This window comes from Artemia sp. Qi Xiang Cuo, chromosome 3, assembly GCF_049724085.1.
Source record: "Artemia sp. Qi Xiang Cuo chromosome 3, ASM4972408v1, whole genome shotgun sequence".
NCBI lineage: Eukaryota > Metazoa > Arthropoda > Branchiopoda > Anostraca > Artemiidae > Artemia > Artemia sp. Qi Xiang Cuo.
In genome coordinates this window covers 34,558,752-34,578,486 of record NC_142796.1, presented here as the reverse complement: position 1 = coordinate 34,578,486, position 19,735 = coordinate 34,558,752, and the positions used below count along the sequence as shown (strand labels likewise).

The window sequence follows — 19,735 nt, the reverse complement described above, 5'->3', positions numbered from 1 at the left end:
ATGATTACAAAGCAGGGCATAAATCTCCAATTAAACAACTTTAGCCCTCATAATTAAAGGGTTTAGTTGCCAATATTCCATTAAAGGAATTGCGAAGCTCATTCTTTTGATCCAACTACATGAAAGTTTGTTTTATAGCTATGATATGGATAAATGCCATTACAAAGGATTTCTAATGCCAAAAAAGTAGTTCTTAAAGTTTGGAATATCTACAGAAGTCTATTAGTAAACAATTTAATGCAAGATTATGCTTTTGTACAAGAGAAATATGAAAAATTGAATTACACAAAAAAATCCAAATAGGGAAGTTTCGTTACTACATAACCAAAATCTGCAAAATATCTCATAAAATTCATTCTATAATTTTTCATTAATGGAAAAAGTGCTAGAAGATATCATTTTTTATTTAACGCCTTTCTTCATTTTAACAATTCTCTTTAATTGTATCTTACATAAAAACCTGTTTCTTTTGTTCTGAGGGGTACCAGTTAAATGCTGTATTTGGGGAGCTACTAGGTTTTGATCCGCTCCGAGGCATACACTCAGAAATTTATTTTGGACTGGGTCTGACATTTTTCGAAAAAATTACTGATAAACTGAAACTAACATTATAAGAAATTATTGAAGAAGTCACAACTCGCTTTACGTCTTAGTGCACAATTTTAGGTGCTCTCCTCCATGCACAAGTGCTTTATCCACCCCCAAAATTGAAGCTTTCGTAAAGTGCATACTTTGGTTATGAAATGGCTCTAAAATACCTTTTCTGTATTTGGATCCTTCCGAATTCGCTTGCCTGCCCCCCCCCCCCCCATCAACGTCATAGGTACAGCTCTGAAGAACAAATTGGGTTTCAGGTGTATTTGAAACAAATTTAGTTTCAAAAAGAAGGTCATTCACATTCAGGAAGATATTTTTCATTAACTCATTTTCTTACTTTTTAAAACAACCAAAAAACCACGATAGGAAGTATGAATACGAGTGAGACCAGCCAGTCAACGATATGAAGCGTTTGACTTCAGAATTAGCTGCTCTCTAAGGCCTTTCTTTTGTTTATTTACTTTAAGGGAAAGCACAAAAGTTTCTATATTAAAGTCTAATAAGAGCCCCTCATGCTCTTTGTCTGTGTAACATGCATGAATGATAATCTTAAGAAGGTAGACGGAGCAGAAAAGCTGAATAATTAATTCGAAATTGAAAGACTAGATGAGAACTTTCTAGTGTTCGACACGGAAACGACAAAACAGATAGGAAGACAGAGCCCGATTTAGATCACTGTTTTAATTTTTATCACACGAATTATCCTAAAATTAGAACTGCACTTAAATAAAAATGGCGAAAAGAAAAAAAATAATTCCGAAGGATTGTGTGGTTCAATGCATTTATATATTTATTATGCCAAAATTTTGGCTACCCAGCGTATATTCACCTGTTTGGGCCGGTATACTAGCTTTTGTTTACAATGTCACCGGTAAAATATTTTAACGATTTTTAAACAGTTTCTGGGGAAAGACATTAGTGTCAATGTATAGGGTATTCAGAAGATTTTCTATTCCTCATCCATCCCCCCGCGAAGCTTTCGTGAATATTAAAAATTTCATTCACATATTCAAACATGCAACTGTCATTTACACACGAAGGGCCTCTTACTGCTTATACGTGAGACCAAGTCAAGGAGGTCTCACATTACTTGATACGAGGCCTTATGTTAGAGGTAACCCTTCTGAACTTCTCAATATTTGGCCACTATGATAAAAGTCAGCTCTTGTATTGAGTTCAACCAAAATTTCTTTGAGTTTTCCTCATTCGAAAATGGCTCATTTTCCCATTTTTTTTTATTGTCAAAATTTTAAGTTTTCAACAGCTAATTCTGTTCATTCATTTATTTATCATAATCTAGAGTGGCTTATTATGCCTCTTTCGGATGACAAACGAATGACAATTATATTAAAAAGACCCTTTAACATACAATCAATTAGTTGGGAACGAATATTCATTTTTTTTTTTTTTTTTATAGGACTCTGGTGATAATAGTCACTGGAAATCTAAGATTTTGACAATAATATAAATCAAAACAAGGTTCTTTTACAATAATTTCAAATATATAAACTTTACAAATCTATTAATTTAAAAAGTATTCATCAAAAGTTATGAGCCCCAAAAAAGTTGGCTAATTTCAAAAAGGGAGAGAAAAACCCACATGTTATGCAAAGTGACAATGATTAAAATTACATAATCAGATTCAGCATGCCAAACAATCCTACAACATACATTTCATGCCCTTATCTACAAAAAAAAAATATTTCGTTTTTCTTCGAGAAGGATGGCCAAGGATGGGTGTTATTATTTTTTGCCGTTTTTTTTCTGAAGGTGATCGTATCAAAACCAGTGGTAATAGAATATTGGGAGAGGGCTAACTTCAACAAAAATGAAAGTTCTAGTGCCCTTTCGTGCAGAGTAGCCTTTTCTTTTGGCCTAAAGAAGGCCAAATTACAATTATGTGAAAATTTAGACATACCCAATCGATTGAGAATGATCGACAGGATTCTAAACTTTCCAGTTTCAGAAGTCATAATACTGTGCGGTGACTTTATCACTCCTAAGGACACATGCAGTCCATACAAAATAAAAAATTACTGTAGACAATTTTTAAAGCTTTTTTCACCGATGTGATTTGTTTGAGATTTCATAAAAAATATGTACCGTGGTGTATATTTTCTCATCAGATATTGGGAATGAGGGTCAGTGAATCCTTTTATGGGCTGGGTGAAGGTAGGGGAGAGATGCCTGATGCGTCAAAGCCCATATTTTGTAAATTTCAGTGATGTTTCTATAAATACAGACAGAGATATGGAAGGGGGTGGAAGTTATCAACTCTAGTCTGTAGCAGAATCTCTCTTAAAAAGAGCTCCCAAATAGAAAGCACTTTTAAAGAAATTTCCTTAAAAACCGTAAAAACAGTGATCTCATTTTTTCAAATATTAATATGAATATTAAACTTTGATTTTAAAAATAAGGGTTGAGAGCGGGGGAGTTACAGTCTTGTTACAGTCGTTCGTATTAATATACTGTAATTTAATATTTTCCGCTTTTATATTGCCAGGCCCTTTCTTTCTCGCATTTCGCTTTCCCTTATAATTTATTCGGTGTAAAAACCAAAAACCTTTAGAAGGGCTCTCAAAGGGAACTTTATATTCCTCATCGAAAATCACTCAAAACCTAAACAAAACTAAAGATTGATGGCAAAGAACAACAATCAGAAGTTTTTTGGGTGAATTTAATTCACCCAAACCATGGATCAAGTGATGGTTGTGAATATTACGACTAGCAACTCAAATATTAAAGGTAGAAAAAATGTATTTGGAAACCCTAAAACGAAAACAGTCTTCTGTTGTATTCGTAGAAAGAATGAACAAATGCTTACCAGGCTCATATATACTGGCACCGGAAGAAGATGCATAAGGTCCTCCTGTCGATGCGTCAGAAAACGCCAATGGTGCAGAATAGAGCTAAAAATATGGTTTAAAAATATTAAAACCATAGCTCTATATTTTTTAGATAAAAGAAACTTATGAAAAACTAAAAGCCGCTTTAGTGGTGTATCGTGAAAACAAAATGTCACACTCAGAGTGTAAAAAAAAATTTTTTTTTTCATTAAAAAAAATCAGTAAAAAAATGTTTCATCTTGAAGGAAATCTGGCTAGTGATATGGAATTTACTCCCGTCAGAGCCTAGGCTCGAAGTTCAAAAATTAGTTGCTTCGGCCCGAAAAATCGTATTTAGACGTATTGGGTGGGAGAGGGGCAGAATAATATGATTTGTGATGGGCAGAAACATCCCCTGTAAAAAAAAAATTATATGAATTTTTTTAACACTACTGTGAAAACTTATAGCCTAAGCATCCACAAAACAGCAGGGATTTCAGTTCTAGGGTTAAAACTGTCAAACAAAACTGTTTTTTCATAGAAGCTCCAAACATACAATATTCTCTAGTGAGTGCCACTTGAGGTTCACTACTACCCTCCTGTGCTCCCTCAAGTGTGCTTCATTAATACGTCTGCTTTAATCTTTTCCTTAAGACCACTTATCATCTAAAAAATGTTTAATTAATTGGGTGAGTGTTGTCACAATTGTCACCTTTCAAAGCCCGAGGAGGAAGTGGCGGGTTAGGCGTGAATCTGAAGATTTATAGAGCTGTAGCAGGACAAACCAACAAACTCTAAAACACTCTAAGTGTCAAAAAAGGAATTTCATCAGTTGTAGGCGTTGTAGCTGAAAGTTACTAAATTCAGTGAAAAACAATGGCAAATACATTATCTGAAATGACAAAAATCTAAATAAAGACAACTAATAATTTTTCAGACGCAGCCAGTTGCTATAGAAGCACTGTATATTCTGTCTACTGTGCTGTAGAAGCACTGATAAATAATTTTGCTTTAAAAAGCAGTTTATAAATTGCTTGACTTTAGAATTTTTTAATTTGCTCCCCCCTTCCCCAAAAAATAATTCGTACCTTCCAGTCTAGCTTATAATTAAGGTACCCGTACGACAAATATGCATTGGGAGGGGGGTATTGCTCAAAACTAGCCTCCTGCAGGATAAAAAAAAACACGCAGTGCTTTTATCCAGGTGATACCTTACCTTAGACCTTAGATCCGCCTATGCCTCCAGAGGTACCCAGGACATCAAGAAGGAGCCGACTATCTTCCCGTAGGTTTGCTGCTGCAAGTATGTCCTCCCACTGAGGTTGGATTGATGTGTGCAGGTTACGGAGATCTGTCTGGTACGTTCGCAGGGTGTTTCTGGGTCTGCCCCTGCGGCGTGGACCCGATGGCTGCCAATGGAGCGCTGCATTTGGTAGTCGGAGATTGTCCATACGTAGTACGTGGCCAAGGTATCTCCATCGGCGGACTCTTATGATATATGTCACAAGAGGCTGGCCAGTCTTGTCCCGGATGGATTGGTTTGTTATTCTCTGCTGCCAACGGATGTTGAGAATTCTTCTGAGACATGTGTTTTCGAAAGCAAGTATTCTTCTCTCTTGTTCCTTGTTCAGGTGCCAGGTTTCGGCTGCGTAAAGCACCACCAGCATAACATTGCTATTGAAGAGTCGTAGCTTTAGAGAAGCTTTGGGACCGCCATACTTTCCATAATCCTATTGAAGGCCCCATTGACTTGGCCAATTCTTGTGAGCAATTCTTTTGTGGTCGATCCGGTGCTTTCTATTATGCTTCCTAGGTATTTGAAATAGACGACTTGCTCTATGTGTTGGTCTCCACAAGTGATGCTCAGCGGTGAGTCTGTGGTAGCCATGCATTTTGTTTTCTAATTATTTATCTTCAGGCCGACCTGGCCACCTCTCTCCCTCACTTTGTCAAGGAGTTCTTGGAGTCTTTGCTTGCATGATTTTAGGACGGCGATGTCGTCAGCGAGGTCTACATCACTGAGGCGTGTTTCTGGATTCAGCTGGATTCTGTCTGTGCTTGTACTTCATAGTATGAAATCAGTGCCGATTACGAAAAGTAGTGGTGACAAGACGCAACCTTGCTTAACTCCTGACATAATGCAGAAGAAATGAGTTTGGCTATCCGGTGTCTTTGCTCAGCACTCGCTATCTTCATAAGAAGCAACAATCAGTGAAACTATCTTTTCAGGGATTCCGTAATGCAGTACGATCTTCCACAGACTTTGGCGTTCTACTGAGACAAATGCCGTCTCAAAATTGATGAATGTCATATAGATTTTGGAGCGTCATTCTCTGCTTTCTTCCGTCAGTAGCCGTAGAGTAAATATCAGGTCTGCACAGGAACGGTTCGGTCTGAATCTATGTTGCTCGTCGCGAAGGTGTCTGTCGAGCTGCGAGCTGATTCTCTGCAGAAAAATGTGCTTCAGTAATTTGCTAGGTATGAAAAGCATGTATATTCCTCGCCAGTTGACTGGGAAGGACGCATCGCCTTTCTCAAAGATCCCCACAAGCGTGCTAGGTTTCCAATCTGAAGGTGTTTTGGCAGTCGTACAGATTACAGGGGACAACGCTGTCCAAAACTTGAGGAAGGTCATAACAGTCGCTATGATTATTTCCGCGGATATCCTGTCTTCACCAGGCGACTTTTTTTCGACTTGGTATGTTTTCTCTTTTTTTTATTGGGCTTTCTAGATTAAGCTTTTTCATCCAGGTGATACATGTGCATTTTACTATCTAAAGGTGCTTACAGCCTATCTATACAGGCAGGTAGTTTTGGAGATATTTTGGAGCTTTGGAAGACTTATAGCTGTAAACAGGTAACAACACACGCAAGGTTTAATAATCACCAATATTTTCCCGATTTTCAAAACTACAAAACTACATTGAAACCACAAAATAATAACATGGAGATACTTGAAAAAGGTGATGAGTTTTAAGTTTGAGAGGATTTTGCTCAAATTCATTTAAAAAAAGAGCAAAGATTAAGAAAAATATAAATTCTTTCATTTGAAAATAAAGAGTAAACTGAAACCTAAAACCACTAAAAATTATCTAGCTTAAGCCTATGCTACATATATTTTTAACACTAGCACAAATAAAATAATTCCTGATACGTTCCTATATTTTTCGGATTACAGAGAAATAGCACTTTACTGAAACGCAATACAGAACTGGGTTTTGTAAAATAAAAATGAAAACAGTTTGGGATGTTGCTATAAAAACACACATCATTAAAGAATGTCTTGGCATGGTTTGAATTTGGTTAAGGGGGAACGGCATAGAAAACCTCCTGGCTATCTCTTCCATGTTAAATATTTTTAGCTTCTCCGGTGACAACAGACGTATAGAGGCATTGATTTTGGTTTCTATCTGTTCCCCTGATCTAGCAACATAATATATGTTTTCTCTTTTTTTTTATTGGGCTTTCTAGATTAAGCTTTTTCATGCAAATTCTATTTCAACTTGTCTAAGAAGCTTCTGTGACATTAGCTCAATCCAATGAACTTTTCGGTTTTTAAATAAATGTTTTACGACTATTGTGAAGAGAAATCGATATACAGGTGTTTAGGTAATCTTACGATCGTACACTCAATTCAGAAATTTGCAACATAACTCTAAATTCTTTATATTATAGGGAGACATAACTGCAAGTTTGGAGTTTATATAATGATTTATTAGTTCTTGGTTTCGAGCAATGATAAAGCGTAGCCTATGGCTATCGCGGATTGTAGGACAAATGAGTTTTATAAATCAGCCTGTTGTTACACTTAGGGTGTTTAATGACTTTTCAGCTGCTAAATGAAATTTTATTTTGTTTGAGCTTTTACGAGAACTTAAGTTGTATACCCAAAGTTATTGCTATCATATCGAATGAAAGCCTATTTCATACCCTGTAAATTAGCCTATTGTTTTCTGCCGGCCGCTTGATGAATTTCTGGCTCCTAAATGAACATTTTCGTTTTCTTACACGAATTTTATGGTTTCAGTAAATCGTTACTTTGTGTAATTCTACAAATATACAGAAATTTCGGCAGTTTATTTGCGTTCATTTTATAGATATAATACATGTTGTATTGTATAGATATAATATATAGATTTAATATATGCATGATATAATAATATATATAATAAAAATAATAATTCATAAATCTAATATAAAGAATAAAGCCACTGATAGCTTTGATGAACAATCATTTGATTAACAACAAACACTGAAGAACGATCATTATTTGATAAGTTCTAAGGAATCTATGAGGAATCTAATAAGGAATCTATTGACAATTTCCACCGATGGTACAGAAATAAAAGCTGATATAAATAATCAATAAAGTTCATGTACTTACATTTCGATACTTTTAAGGAAAATGTTGACGGTTAAGTTTCTTTTTTTAAGAATTACTTAGAGCATATGAGCTTTTGTAGGGCCTTTCACTTTATGTTTAAACTACAAGACCCAACTGTATTTAGTCAATGGGTTCTTAAAGTCTTACTTTTGTTTTAGAATAAGTCCTATATATTGGGTCTTCCCCAAAGCCTGATGAAGAATAATAGTTTTGCTGTCTTCTCTGGAATGATGAAAATGATGGACCATGATTTACTTCAGCATAAACTGCATCTATTTCAATAGCTTGTGGAAGCAGCCGAAAATTTACACCTTCTTTATCATTGAATTCCCATCCTCTCATGGCACCTGGTTTTAAATCAGGAGATTTGTAGATGTTGACAGTGCCTGATTTGGAAGCCACTGAGCCTAAAATATACATTGAATTCTACAATAATTTGATAAAACTTCACAGTAAATCGTGGCGAGTAACTGTATTTTAGGTGACGAAAAGTGATCCTTGTCAATGGTAATCGATGCTCTAAAAATAAAGGAATATAGGATAGAATTTATCAGAATGATCTGCTTTTTATACTGCTTGCAAATATATAAAAGTTCAAAGATTTTTAGTTTACCAATCGAAATTTGATATTCAAAATTTGCACGAGAAGCGAAGGATGATTTGCCCCCAACCATGCATTACACTCCCGGCCGAAGGCACTGAATCAGGAGATCGGTACCTGCGTAACGCAGACCATTGGTCAGCATGTTCTTAAGTTTAAGTAGTCAAAAGTAGTAAGGATAAACAATTTTTTTAATTTTCAAAGAATTTGGAAAACACCCACAAAAAGGGGTATGATCCCGATAAAAATCATACAACTAACTTCAAAATGCTTGAGAACCCTTGAGAGGAGGCTTGGAACTTTTATAAAAAATTAAACGAAGCTTTTGTGTTTTCTAAGCTGTTAATGATAACGATGAATAAGTTAGTTAATTAGCAACCGAAAAAAGTAGCAAATAGAAAAAATATAGTAACTGAAAATCCAAGAAAAGAAAGTCGAGCAGCAACTTATATATAAATTAAAATTGAATTTGGATTTTTAATATACAAAATTCACGGATTTAAATCTTCTTGTCAAAAGCTGTAAGCATATAAAACTTCTTTGTGAAATTAGAACAGGAGGGAAAACACATAGGAAAACAGCAGGATCTTGGTAGATAATACATTTCCACTCAGTGTGTTTCATAGTCGAGACGCAGGTTACAACCCCCTCATATTTTAAAAATGTCTATGTTATTTTAAACCAAAAAAAAAAAAAAAAAAAATTAACTGTTATTAATTAAATATTGTTTTTGCTTTAACAAAAACAGTAGAAAATTAACTATAAAAAAAAGCAAACGCTTCAAATGAAAGTAAAGAACGACTTTAAAATATTAAAACTACAAGTTATCCTTTATTTGAGGGGACTTGCTCACCCCTCAATCCTCTATTGCTTAGGATAGTGTTTTGGTCTTTTACTTCAACATTCCAAAAATTAATACTCTGCCCAAAAACAATGTGACAAAATTGCTGAGTGTTTTATAGCTATACTTCGAAAATGAATGCATTTAAATGCATTTACTTTTACCACCGGAACTTGTTTGTTTAAAATCCAATTGATAAATAATTATATAGTTTGAATTACCAAGTGTCTATGTTTGCTGCATTCTAGAATTGAATTCTAGAATGCTCTGTCATGACATCAAACTGTCACTGAATGTCACTGAATGCTCTGTCATTACGTAAAGAGCGACAGATTAATGGAACCAGGGGCGAATCTAGAGGAAAATCTTAAGGGGGGTTGTGACAATGGCACCGATAAGCAAAATCTTGCGGGGACCCAATGTGACAAGGGCGCCAATAATTGACCAAATTGACAAATTTATTTAAAAAAAAAGAATGAAAAACAGAAAAAAAAACAAGAAATAAAAACACTAGAAAAATTTTCTAGTGTTTGTGGCACCTCCCTTATATATACGACAATTTCTGCTCGTCTTAGGTTGTAAATTGATAAGGGCTAAATATACTAACAAAGGAGGTTTCTTAAAAAGATTTTGAACTGTACGGTGGTGGCTTATACAGGTATTGCAGTTTCACGGGTCATAACGCTGTGTAGTGGCATATTTTTCCTCAAACTAAACCAAAACTGCAACCGGTTTTGCGGCGAAAGGTATGTTTATTTGTAAATTTTAGTCGCCACCATTGTGTCTTAACTAAAGATCTTTATAACTTTGGCTAATTAAGTTCGGTTGTACATAAATAAGTATTAATAGCTTATCATAACTAGTATACAATATTATAATCATAATGGCATTCAGCACTGATACCCTTTAATTAGAAATAAACAGAAACTTTTATAAAAGACTAAAGATTTGGCTTTTTTTTTGCTTTTTCCTTGCTTATGTTGACTAAGTTCCCCAGGTAAGTTCAATCCATTCCATATAGTATCTTCATCACTCTGTCCGTTCAAGATTCTTAAGACATGCCTTGATATGTGCGGCCGTCTTTAGCTTGTTTGTTATTCCTTATTATAGTATTTAGCTTGACCCAAAAAAAAAAGACAAGAGGCAAACAAATGCAAAACATAGTGTCAGGTTTAAAAAGAATAAAAAAAATTGGCAGGGTGCATCTTTGCTATTACTAGCCAAGAAATGTTTTAGAGATTTCCCTCTTGGTTGGCTCTTGGAGAGAGAGAGTCCTCTTTATCCAACTTGCGCAAAGGCACAATGACGATAGTGTAAAATTTATAAAATGAAAAAGTAGAAACTCACTGGAAGATCTGTCTTTGTTCTTCAACATTTTCTTTCTCGTAAAAAATGCAGCCACAAATATGACCATAGATCCAGTAAGTAGGCATCCAATCAGAACGGCAAACCAGATGTCCTTCATGTGTAGCTAAAAAGAAACAACTAGAAAATAACTTCAACTGTATTCACTACCATTAAGTTTAAAGATAGAGTCAATCAATAGGGCCTGCTTACCCTTATGACCTTGGATTACTACTACTACTACTTCTAAAAACTCACAGTAGCAACAGGCCATTTGAGGCAAACACAGCTACGAACGCTTCTCCTCCATCCCAATATAATCGATGCTTTCCTCTTGACATCCTCACAAGAAGTCCAAATTTCCCTTAAATCCGTCCCTGCAACCTCCTCCCACCCCATTCAGGGAAAACCTGGTTTTCGTCTGGCCCAAGATGGTTGGCCGAAAAAGACATTCTTTGGGAAACTGCAATCATTCATCCGCAGAACGTGCCCTCGCTTTTCAACTTTTCTCTGATTACACCCAAAGAAAGTGGGGATAATGCCACATTTTCACACAGCATAATAAAGTACGTAGAGTATATTAATTAAGCAGTACGTAGTAACGAACTGTAGCATGGAGCGACGTGGCTCAATAGTAACCGAAAATCTAAAATACGAAATTTTTACATCAATAGATACATCATCAGAATTGGTTTATTATATTGATTCCAAGTGTATAAGGTTCATTCAGTTTAGTGTTACCCATCAAGAAGTGAGCGAAACCTATAAAGGGAGGAAAATCCTCCTTAAAGTTCAGGAACCTACCAAACAAGTTATATTAGAATATGGGAATATGGTTCATTTGATCAGAAATGAAAAGTTGTAGTGCCATTTTTAAGTGACCAAAAAGATCTACGCCCCTTTTCCCCTAAAGTCATCTAATCAAAATTTTTAGATTGTTATCTGATTCAGTATAGTTGAAAGGTCTGATAACTATGCCTTTGGGGATGACAAGACCCCTCCTAGTCCCTGGAGAAAGGGCTGTGAGCACTAAGTTACGCAATTTTCCCATTGCGAACATATAGTATTTGTTATTGGGAAATAAACGGTTTTTTTTTCTGGAGGGAGATTTCTTGTGGGGGATTTCCTAGCATTATTTAAAAAATAGATCAGAAATTAAATAAAAAAACAAGCTTTTCAACTGAAGAGAGGAGCAACACTAAAACTTAAAACCAATATTGAAATTATTCCGCATATGAAAGGGGGTGCCCCCTCTTCAATACCCCGCTCTTAACGCTAAAGTTTGACTCTTTGTCACAACTCCTTAAGAACGACTCCAGAAACAAAAGGGCCGTCTAATTAGAACATGAAGCTTTTTGAAGCAGTAAAAACTTTAGCGTGAAGAGCGGGGTATTGAGGAGGGAAAGCCTCTTTTATATACGGAATAATTTCTCTTCGTTTTAAGTTTTAATGTTGCTCCTTCCTTTCAGTTGATAAAACATTTTTTTTTTCATTTAATCACAAATAGGATTGAATCTCCATCACAGTTTATGCTCAAGGGCTACTAATCGTTTCGGTTTCAAGGCAAATATATAACATTAGAAAAAAGACAGCCCAATACTATCACCTATTAATATCTTACCATCAAGCATTAGCAATTTTCCATAATTTAAGAAAAAAGATTTAAGGATTGTTGCCCAAATTCAGCTGTGACCTTTATGAAACTTATACCATCGAAATCAACCTTAGAGATTGTTAGGAGGTTGTAAGCTCCTGTCTCTAAAAACTACAAGGGATAACCTATTTTTCCATAGAAGGATGGTAAGCAAAGTGGTATGATTTGTGTTTTTTTTTGGGGGGGCGGGGGGACTTGTCCCGCTTCAAATCTTTTATACAATTTTGGAGACGGCTTATTCGACAGAAAAATTTATAACTCAAGCATCCAAATCAAATGACAAAAGAGATAGAACCTTAATTAAGCGGCAATTTAACACAGTTAGTACCGAATAGCAACAATTAAGGCCCCAGGCCAAAATAATTCGCTAGAGGTTATCCAAAACTAAGTCCCATGCTGTTCATATAATTTACCTAGTGTTTCTTTTTTTGTTTTTATTTATTATTTATCGTATCTCCAAAACAAAATCCTACGCACTCACCGGTATATTTGACATTGCTAAAAGACCAAACTTCTTCCGAAAGAAAAAGAGCTTGCACAGTGATAACGGAACAAAATATATAAAAATCAGATTAAGAAAAAAGGTAAATAATACTGCATTGAAGTCACTACCGGCGGTACTAATCTCCACTTTATGGCCCTTCAGCCAGGAACTGCAATGGGGGGTTGGAGGCAGCCATCCCGTTCTTTCACACATCCTTTCCTGTTTACCTTCCCCAGATTTCTCCAGGTACCCATTTAGAGCTGGGTCGACTCTGGCTGAGCTTATAGAATGACACTACTGACATCTGTTCTAAACCAAATAACCAGCAACACCAGTACTCGAACCCCTGTCCTCAAGGACAAGAGATTTCCAGTCTGGCATGATAACCCCTCGACTAGGACGGCTCAAAAAAAGTTCAACTGTAACCTGAATTCAGTATTAAATTTCTTCAAGGTTGAAAAGAAAAAAAAAACAAGAAATTCAGATAATTTATTCTTTAATTTTAGAGAGCTAGAACAGAAGACTTGTGAACTACTATTCTATTAGTAAGGTTAGACCGGCTGATTCAGCCTCAATGATTAACCACCCCATCTATATCAAAGTTTGTTTCAGGTTTCTACATTGATCGGTCTCTACGATTTTAATTTTTACAGTCTCATCTGCATCTTATCTGGGTGCGTCATAGATTTTGCTATCTTTCTTAAAGACTATTTAGTTTTACTGCGTTAGGGGCAAGATACAATGCTTGTGAGTATAGCCATCGTACTTTAAGATGGAAGGAAAACAAAGCACGGAAATTGTTTCCTCTTGGGTGTTTTTAACAAATGCACCGGGAAAGCTTTCCACAATTCAAGACGTTCCCGCATTCCCCTACTTTATAAGCTTCAGATTGAGGCATAAACCATCGATCAAATTTCCTGTGGAACCATAGCTTCAGGCTATTGACACTAATATACTAATAAACTCCTCACGTATGACTTGCTGCTAGAAATAGATATCCTCTATTGATCAACTGTTTTCAATTCTTTTAAAAATGTCAGCAAACTCTAAAGTCACACGAAAACATGAAATAATAATAAAATCATTTGTAAGGACCTGAATTGCCATGGGACACTCTCTAGAACTATGTTCAAGTTCTTAGTCAAACAGTTCGTGGTAAGTAAGGAGCCACCCGGCTCAATAGTAACCAAAACTCTAAAAACCGGAGTTTTGGTACCAATAGATACATCAATAGAATCAGATTTTTATGCTAATTTCGAATATGTAAGTTTTATCAAGTTTAATCATACCCATCAAAAGTTACGTGCCTGAGAAAATTTGCCATATTTTCGAAAAAAGGAGGAAATAACCCCTAAAAGTCATAGAATTTTTATGAAAATGACACCATCAGATTCAGCGTATCAGAGAACCCTATTATAAAAGTTTCAAGCTCCTATAGTGCCCTTTTCATGTGACCAAAAAAATTGGAGGGCAACTTGGCCCCCTCCCACGCTCATTTTTTTCCAGAAGTCACCCAATTAAAATTTTTAGATGGTCATTTTGTTCAGCATAGTCGAAAATTTAATAAATATGTCTTTCAAGATGACTTAATCCCCCACATTTCCCGGGGGAAGGGCTGCAAGTTATGAACTTTGCCCATTGTTTACATATAGTATTGGTTAATGGAAAGTATACAGACGTTTCAGGAAGATTTTTTTTGGTGGGGGAAATGGTCGGAGGAGGGGGTTATGGGGTAGAATCTTTCCATGGATGATGTTTCCTTGGGGGAAGGGACATTTCTGTGAAGGGGGCGCCAGATTTCCCAGCATTATTTATAAACGATCAGAAATTTCATAAAAAAACAAGTTTTTTCAACTGAAAGTAAGGAGCAACATTAAAACTTAAAACAAGCAGAAATTGTTACATATATGAGGGGGTTCCGCCCCTAGTCATTACCTCGCCCTTTACGCTAAATTTTTTTTAGTACTTTCAAAAGAGCTATCTATTCTAATGAACCGGCCTTAGTGATTCAGGGGTTTGTGATTCGAACAAAATTTGAACTTTATCGTAAAGAGCGAGGTATTGACTAGGGATGAACTCCCTAATATACGTAATAAAAACATAAAAATATAGAAGTTCGTTAGGTAAGTTAATTCGTAAGTTACGCCAGAACAAAATTTTGAGAATGCCATTTAGCCAAAATAAGTAAAATTAATATGCACATTTCATTCTAATTATTCATATAGGATCAGCCAAAATCAAAAGCTGCATTAAATTAAAAAACTTTCAGAAATTGAATAAAAAAACAAGTTTTTTTAACTGAATGTAAGGAACGACATTAAAACTTAAAACGAACAGAAATTAGACTAAAGACTAAAGCTTAAGTACTTAACAAATTTACATGCTTTAAAAATTCACCATTAACACATTGAACTCCTTTTCTACAAGATGTCATGAAATTCGTTTTTGAAATATTCAGTGCCAAATAACTAGAACTTGTAAAACTATTCAATTCAGCGAAGGCCTTATTTGTCTTCTCAATTAACTGGTTCAGAAAAGAAGCTGTAATCGTAAACATCGTGTTATTAGCGAAGACGTTATCAGTGCATCCGGTATATAAAAACGCATGGTATTAACGTAGATTAGATAAAGAAGTGGATCAAGCACTGAATCTGAGGCACTCCAGATTTAACGATAAAAGTTTTTTTAATAGAATTTTGAATACAGACGTTATTAATGGTTCAAACCATTTCAGAATAACCCCTTGGATCCCTAAACGGCTTAGCCTACGCAATAAAATTTTATGAACCACCGTGTCAAAAGCCTTTCTTTAGTCTATAAATACTGAAAGTTCAACTACACTTTTTTAAACAACACTATCAATGAAATCTGTTAGGTGCTGGACTGCATATATTGCAGAGTGGTTTTTTCTGAATCCAAACTGGGTATCACCAAGAAAAACCAAAGTAATAAGATGGTTATAAAGTCGACGATGCATCACTTTCTTATAAAGCTTATCAAACAGGGACAATATTCAAATCGGCCTCCAATTAGACGGATCTGTCTTTAAGCCCCCTTTGCGAATCGGAATAACTTTAGCCTCTTTCAGACGAATAGGAAATTAACCTTTCTTTAGAGAAAGGTTAATAAAATATACAATACAAGGCAACATATATACCATAACATGCAGGTATCCAGCAAGGATAAACCTTGGTTCAACTTCCATTGTAAAATACTATTCGATCAAAACAAAAGATACACAAGCGATGGCTACCCTCAAAAAGCGAAAAGGACAGACTTGAAACCATAGAAGTCCATAAGGACACAGTTCGCACGATTCGGCAATCACAATGTCAGTACAAAAGAGAAATTCATGACCAAGCTAAACAATTTCTCTGCTAAGACCCGGTGAATAATTGTCAAAGAGGCTTTATCGTCATCTAAAGGAACTTCAATTCCTTCCCTAAAAATTACCGACAGAATTATTGTTCAAGACCCATAGACAAAAACCGAAGCTTTTGCCAAGGTGTTTGCCGAATTCTTTGCCAAAATCTGAAAGATGACGGTAAAGAAGTTTCCAGTTTACCTGATCAATTCGATGCTGTCTTTGATCGTGTGACCTATTTCACTCCTAAAGTCCTTCTCTTTCTGCACAGTCTTGATGTGATCAAGTCCACGGGTCCTGACAATATACCTAATAGTATCTCGAAGACTTGCAGTGCCAAACTGACTGGATCTTTGTCATCACTTTTCCTCCTGTGTTTTTCCTCTGGAACCTTTCAACGCACATGGAAATCTACTAATGCCATTCCTATACCCAAGACAGATGGCGATCCAATGAGCGTGAGATCAGATTAGCCTACTCTTCTTCATCGGGAAAGCTTACACAAAGGTTTCGAATCATCTATCAGTACCTGGAGTCAAATGAACTTTTAGGTGACTACCAATATGGATTCTGCCAGAGGCATTGAACATTTGACTGCCTAAGGGCCAACACCAGGAATGGATGAACTGCTGGCCCAAACATTTGCCCTCTATACTTATAATTTTGTCAAACAAATGATTTTATTTTACATATTGTGTTTTTTTTATTTACTAAAGGCACTAGATATAACAGTTTCTTTTAGGCGAACAATAAACAGCTCTTTATGACGTTCCAGTGCTCCACTAGCAGCGGATGAAAAAAAGGAAAATTAGAAGACACATCAGTGCTACCCACGCAAAAAAGTGATTTTCCTTGTTTTTCAAGCAAGGGACTGTTGGTTTCCTGTATATGGTTTACAACCAAGGCAATTCCATTGGTGTAATTTTTTTTTCGATCTGACCCATTTTCAGGGAGTTTCAGGCTTTTTTTTTATAAATTTTCATAAATTTGTTTTCAAAATAACATTTTACAATTAAGAATCATTTAGATAATATTTACCATTCCTGAATTAGTTAGAAAAACAATCTTTCTTCACTTGCCAGTTTTTTTTTCAACACGTTTTTAAATTTCGGTAACTATGGGCCGTGGTTCGTCCTTTACTAGGTTGCTGCTCCTAATGCGAACACGATTATATTTTGCCCTCTATACTTACATCTCTAACCCAGGTTGGGAGAACCTTACCTGGTGTAACCATCGCCTGAAATAAAATATAAATAGGCCGGAAAACATTATCCTTAAGCCCCCATACAATATTGAACTCAATTTTAAGGATAAGCTGGTATTATAGACTATGAGGAAGGACTGGGTCAAAAAAGCTATGGATGATTTTTGACCTTTTAATCCCTTGGCGCTGATAGTGTATATCCCATCATACCTTGAAGAAGATGGGAAAATTATACACCCATTAAACTTGGATTGTTCAGAGCAGCCTCACTTTAGGCTATATTCCCAAGAAATGGCTAAAAGTAAGAGTTGCTTTTTATACTTAAATCCAAGAAAGATGACTATTCAAATCCCATATGTTACAGGCTGAAAACCTAAAATCATCAAAAATTATGATTTATGATCGAACTAATAAGAACTAATTTCTTATTCAAAATTAATACACTGTCAAGAACAAGATAGTGTTTAGACACTTTTAGAGTGCTTATTTTTCTGCAATGTTTTGAAGTTACATTAAGAATTCTTGCAGAAACGCTGTTTCGAAATTATCTTTATTAAATGAGTCAATAAAGACAACAAAATTCAAGTTATGCATCTACATTATGAGCCATGGGTCTTAGCTTTTCTTAAGTTGTCTATCGGCAAGAACCCATCCGATCAGACACGAATACTTTAAAAGACGAATATAGTCAAGATTAATTTTGGAAACATTTGTTGCAAATGACAAGGAGCAACATAATGGCTATCACCATATGGGACAGTCCTTCCTAAACTTACAATTTGTTACTTTAACATGTCCTGATGCCTAAATTAATTTTAGGTGCTATGAACCACTAAATGCATGAACCATTTGGTGTGCATAAAGTGCGTCCCATAATTTATATTTGTCTATTTCATTCACCAAGAAAGATAAAATTAATAAGTCACATTGCCTAATGAAAGACCTAAGAGATCATACCTCACTTTCATCCATACGTCCATCAGAAACCGCACTCGTGATACCATTTGGCATCATGGTGAAAGAAATTGAAGGAGATACAGCAACACTGTCCACTCGTCCAACGGCGTAAACTTGAGCTGCATAACTTTCCGCTGCTTTCAGTCCACCAATCAGTAAAACAGAAGTGTCAGGGAACAAAGTTGTGTTGAGTGAACTTGATGGTTGAAGAGCAGGTGTTATTAAAATGACATATTTTCTTTGTGAGAGAAAAGTTAGCGATGGGCGGAGGGATGCTTGGATTGTACTGGAATTTATCGGTCGTACTTGAAGATCAATCAAAGGTAATGGTAACTCTGAAAGAGGCAAAGGAAGTAATGAGCTATTTTTCAAGAGAATATTAAGGAGAGTAGAATTCAATTATGAAGAATACAGCGAAGGCGGGGATGACAATCCACTACACTTGATACGTTAGCAGTTTACTTTTCTGTAAACTAATCCGTTGAGCAAAAATGTCACATAAGGAAAACACAAAATTTTGAAGTTAAGGGCTGCAAATCAGTATTCTAACCATTTTATAGAAGAAGAAAAAATGTCATACAAATTCTAGATTTTAAAAATCTTGGTATACCTGTTACAAAAGTATTGTGCAACCCTTATTTTTACTGAAAAAGTCCATATGCAATATATTTGATAAAAAATTATGATTGATATAATATTAAAAGAAAAATGTGGAAAAACAGGGAGGTTTATGAAAGAAGGTACTAAAAAAAAACTACGATGGAAAAAATTATTCCGTTGTCAAAAAAAATTCAGAGTTTGAATTATTTGGATTTTCAAATTGAGTAAAACCTGCCACAGGTAGTTCTTCTAAACAGGATATTAATGATTGTTTGGGTGATTTATTTTTGCTTTCTTTTTTATCCCTTGAAATTCTAAAAGTCATTTAATTTAAATTTTAGTTATTTAACATACTATGAAAAAAAAAATCTCTGGTTAGCAAAGGACTTAGATTAAAGCTTACTTAATAAGCAAACAGGCACTTTTTTTGCAATAAATAATCCAAAACTTATTTTAAGATTATAGCTGAAGACACTTTACCTTCAATGGTTCTAGTAACTCGACATTTTGTTGGTCTTCCAATGAGCCCCTTTGATGTTGGCACAAGGAAGAATTCGTAAGTACTTCCAGGCTCAAGACCCCCAATGACAATGGAGTATATAGTCGGCTCAACTGCATATATTGTGAGACTGGATTCAGGTTCTTCTGACAGTTGCCAAAATATTATAATTGAGTCGATTCGAACTTCCGATTCAATAACCTGAGAACATACAAAGATTATGGAACTTCTGCAAGAATCATCCCTAAGATCACTTGACATTCACTTAAGACCAATTAAGATCTAAAATCATTCATAAGACCACTAAAAATGATGTTCAGTGGCTTATTAAAGAGGGGAAGATTAAGGGACTTAATCTACCACCCCCTTGTACCCCAGGTA

At 35.4% G+C, this 19,735-nt stretch overlaps 1 protein-coding gene across 1 annotated transcript in view; it reads right to left on the bottom strand.

Moving 5' to 3' along the window:
• The window catches only part of LOC148954033 (roundabout homolog 2-like), a 218,984-nt gene that overhangs the window by 3,606 nt on the left and 195,643 nt on the right, over nt 1-19,735 (bottom strand). The window contains exons 11-15 of the mRNA XM_089086894.1: nt 19,336-19,555; nt 18,256-18,590; nt 10,596-10,719; nt 7,954-8,213; nt 3,422-3,506 (exon numbers count right to left, since the gene is read on the bottom strand). Of these exons, the coding sequence (XP_088943020.1) occupies nt 3,422-3,506; nt 7,954-8,213; nt 10,596-10,719; nt 18,256-18,590; nt 19,336-19,555 (1,024 nt within the window). The remainder of the gene's footprint in view (nt 1-3,421; nt 3,507-7,953; nt 8,214-10,595; nt 10,720-18,255; nt 18,591-19,335; nt 19,556-19,735) is intronic.